At 37.9% G+C, this 4,156-nt stretch overlaps 1 protein-coding gene across 1 annotated transcript in view; it reads right to left on the bottom strand.

Moving 5' to 3' along the window:
* Window positions 1-1,471: 1,471 nt before the first annotated feature.
* Window positions 1,472-4,156, bottom strand: part of MPP7 (MAGUK p55 scaffold protein 7) — a 106,781-nt gene continuing 104,096 nt past the window's right edge. The window contains exons 15-16 of the mRNA XM_010163706.1: window positions 3,049-3,192; window positions 1,472-1,651 (exon numbers count right to left, since the gene is read on the bottom strand). Of these exons, the coding sequence (XP_010162008.1) occupies window positions 1,472-1,651; window positions 3,049-3,192 (324 nt within the window). The remainder of the gene's footprint in view (window positions 1,652-3,048; window positions 3,193-4,156) is intronic.

Consider the following 4,156-nt stretch of genomic DNA (forward strand, 5'->3'; position numbering starts at 1 on the left):
TCAAATTACAGACTTAGTAATCTCCTTAGCAAATGATCACATTGACAAGAAATTTAAAAACTTAACATCCCTTTTCAACCCTTTCATAAATATATAAAGTTTCACTAAATTCTTTTTCCTTTAAACAAGAGAGTTATATTCTCTTTACAGATTAACATGAAATAACGGTTTCCTGTTTGAATGCCACAGATGTGATGATCTGAAGTCAGCAAGTTCCTATACACATTCTGTACTTACAAGACATATTCACAACACAACACATAGGCATTACTTGGTCTTTACAGATGTGTTCATTTCCTGCATATCAGTAGTAAATAAAGGAAAATACCAAATTATCTCTATTAAAAATACATAATCTAATATACATTTGCTTACACTGCCACAGCACACTTTAAAATGAGGTTTCCAACTGTGTCTGACCAGTGACAAGGATATTTTTTACAGTGAAGTCTACAGCATTGATTTGTTTTTGAGAAGAGACAAAATCTCTCTACACTACTAAAAAGTATAGACAATAAAAAGAATTAATCTCTTGCAATTGCTTCACAGATCTCCAAGGATTCCTCACTAATTTTTTGAAGATTTGTGATGGGAAAACTCTTCTGAATGATGCTAAATATGTTTGAAATCAATTTAAAGAAAAAAAAAAAGTTACTCTCTACTTTGTTGCTATTCATACCACTTTGCCACTGATTTTACAGAAGATTCATCCCAAAGACTTTGAAGTTATATACATAGTAACTCCCAGTTTTCCCTATTTAAATAAATATTCCCATGAGATTTCTTTGTTGTGCCACAAAGCATGCGTGAAAATATTTTCAAACCATGCATGCTCACAGCAGTGTATTTCACAATTAAACCACTGAATACATCTTTCTTTCCATGACTAGGTAAGTGCAAAGCAATACTAAAATCACTCTGTACATATAAGACAAGGTTCACATCTACAAAAGTAAAAACACTTATCTTGATATGTAATTAAAACTACAATGTCTTCCTCATAAAAATGTTGGTCACTTCTGCCTGTTTCAGTTCTCTCAAGCACTTAGGGGGTAATAACTGCTGATGGTATTAAGTGCTGATGTGCTCTTTATGGGAGTAGTTCTGCTTAAGACCACCAAAGTGCTGATCTCCAGTATTAATTAGTATCTTCTGCAAACTCTGTTAAAAACGTTTTGGAAATACACAGATGATGACAGAGGTGTTTGGCAGTTTTGTTACACTAGCATTGGCTCCCTTTATGAAGCACAGTAAGACTTCAGTTTAATCTGACTCTTCTGCCCAAAAACTGTGGGCAGGAGGATTGAAGACACAGGAAAACAAGACCAGTTCCAAGTGCATAAAGAGTGTACCTGCTGCTCGGGTAGAGTTAGGAAGCCCTCCTACCAAGAGAACGGCCATCGAGTAATGCCTAACCACACCCTGTATTTAGATGCTGAGATAACAGCAGATGTTTTGTCTATTTAAAACATTATGAATGCAGCCAGCTGACAGGAACCCAGAAGGTCTCGGTCTCCAACCTGTCAAAAGTGGTTTTAAGCTCACTGTAAGCTGTAGCGAGGTCATCGTTGACTATCACCTTATCGAAAAGGTGGCCGTACTGGCTCTCCATCACGTGGGCAGATTTAATCATTTCTTGAAAATCTTCTTCCTAGTAAGATCAGTGCAAGGCACAGTCAGCCCACAGCAACATCATATAAACTCATTCTGTGGTAAATGCAAAGCTACTTGCTTATTTCTCATCTCATTAGGAGACAGAAACTGTACTTTTATGAAGAAAAAAATAAAATTTACCATTACAAGTGATCTCAGAGAGCATTTGCAGTAGACTTTGCTCAACAGGCAGTTCTTTTATCTCTTCACTCGCAGTGACACAATTAGTCACTATGTGGTAATTACAGAAACTTTTTCTGTCAGCTGTAGCAGCAAAAACCATTTCTAGCTGTTTACTTTGATGATACATTTAAAGTTTCATTACTTAAATCTCAGCTTGCTATCAGCATGCCATATATTACTGGGCAGCCTTTATTCTTTTAAGAACTTGGTAGGAGCTGTCTTCCTATGCCTGGTTTGACCTGGCTCAGTGAATTTCTCTTCATGTCCGGGGAGGGAACAAATCTTAGGAATTTAATTGTTTACATAACTCTGAGAGATTAAACACATCCTAACTAAGCAATGTCCTGAAGGTTGCTCTTAAGAACGAACTCCTCTTACATTTTATATACCATATAACATATTCTTATAGCGCATCATTTCCAAATTATTTCAAATGCACATTCTGCACAGAAACAATTTGAAACAAAATCTAAAAAATCCTAAATAACATCTGAATTAGGGAAAATGATACACACTGTAAATGTAGATACAAAGTCTAAAGATAATAAACTTTGTTTTAACTTCAATTAAAATATGATTGCATTGTATTTCAAGGAAGTAAATAAGTTACTGTTGGGTAATCTGACTAATATTTTTTTCTGATTTTTGGCAAAAATCAGCATTTATTATTTGCTTAGATTTTTCTCCTTCTTTCTTACAGTGTTCATGTTCCTATAACATTTAAAAAAATTGTTTCTCTTATCCACAAATATGGACTTTTTATTAAAGCAGCATTTACTTTTTTAATTGATGCTTTATATTTGAGCTTTCCACTAAATTTAGATTCAATAATACACTTGACAAAACAAGGAAATTCTTATACTTGAATAGAAACATCTAAGCCCACACACAAGTTTTTTAAAGGAAATCCACATCATTATTTCTCATAAAAATACACTTGCATTGTGGGGGTTCTTCAATGACATAAAATCAGAGGATCACGGAAATGTAAATATCCATGAGCATATCAAACAATGAAAAAACACCACAGTGAATTTGCGATGTGAGAGGTTGGGAAATGATGCTATGTGTAGGCCATGGGAAATGATGCTATGTGTAGGCCCTCACAAGTACTATGGATGAGATCTAGTGATCACCTTTATTTTCAAGGTAAACCACCACAACAAAACTCTTAACAAGTTCTCATGTTTTCCCATGTCTAAATATACTCACTGTAAAGGGTTTTGCAGTTCCCTTATCATCTTTACTTGAAATAATTTTGGCATTTTTTCTGGTCTCTCTCAAACGGTCAAGTGATGGAGGTTTTATAAATATAACAAATGGTTTAAATTCATACGTCCGTAAGTGTTTCACTGTCTGGGAAGAGGAAAGGTTTTAATTAATTAGTTTATTTTGCACAATGGAATTTACCATAATAAAAGAAACTCTCTGCTAACCAAAATAAACCCATAAGGCACTTCTAGAAGGCTATTTTTCATTTACTTCCATCCCGCCCTGGCGACTGGCATTGATTCATGTCAGAACAATTGTCATGCGAGCGGTAAGAAAACTCTGCATTTCCACACAGGCTGCTGGTAAACCCTACCAGCCTGGCAAAGGTTGGGTTGGGCACTGCAGTGGTGCTGGCAGCAGGAGAATGGAGGGAAAGAAAAGTTGAAAGCAGGAATAATGCTTTCAGTACCCATGAAAAGTAGTGGGAAAGGGTGTCTCTGACACTCAGTTACAACAAGTCAATGATTTGTTCTCTTCAATACTGCGTGTCCACCACGTAACTCCTGCTGTTCACTCTTCCTGAGTCAGTCGAGTGATGCTACATATGGAGTCAGACATAGGTCTACACTTCAGATTGTGCACAGGGTGAAGCAGGGATGGGATGGCCAGAAGTTTTATGTCCACTTCACACTGCCAGGGCACACAGGAAAATGCTGTGTCAGAGACTGGGATCCCAGAACGGCTCACAAGCCTGGGTCCTCGAGAGAATGTAGTGCTTCACTGGAAAGCAGGGCCATGATGGACAGGCAATGGTCTCACACAGCAGCCTGGCAATATCAACTCCAGGATCCCCTTCCCAGCTCCTCTCCTCCCTCACTGTGGGTCTGGCTTCCCTGGCCGCTCCTTTGCCAGCACAGCCCCCTGCCCTGCTCCTATGGCACAGCCTCATGTCCAAAACTGCCCCGGGAACTGTTCACAAGCTGCTGGGGTTCAGAAGTCATAGGCTGGCCACCCTTGGAGAAGAAATACTTTGGCTGGGTTTAAACAAACTAGTCCAGCTCCTGGAAGCACTGTGGTTATTAGCAGCATAAAAATTCCCAGTGGAGCT

Source organism: Antrostomus carolinensis, unplaced genomic scaffold (genome assembly GCF_000700745.2).
Source record: "Antrostomus carolinensis isolate BGI_N321 unplaced genomic scaffold, ASM70074v2 scaffold5530, whole genome shotgun sequence".
NCBI lineage: Eukaryota > Metazoa > Chordata > Aves > Caprimulgiformes > Caprimulgidae > Antrostomus > Antrostomus carolinensis.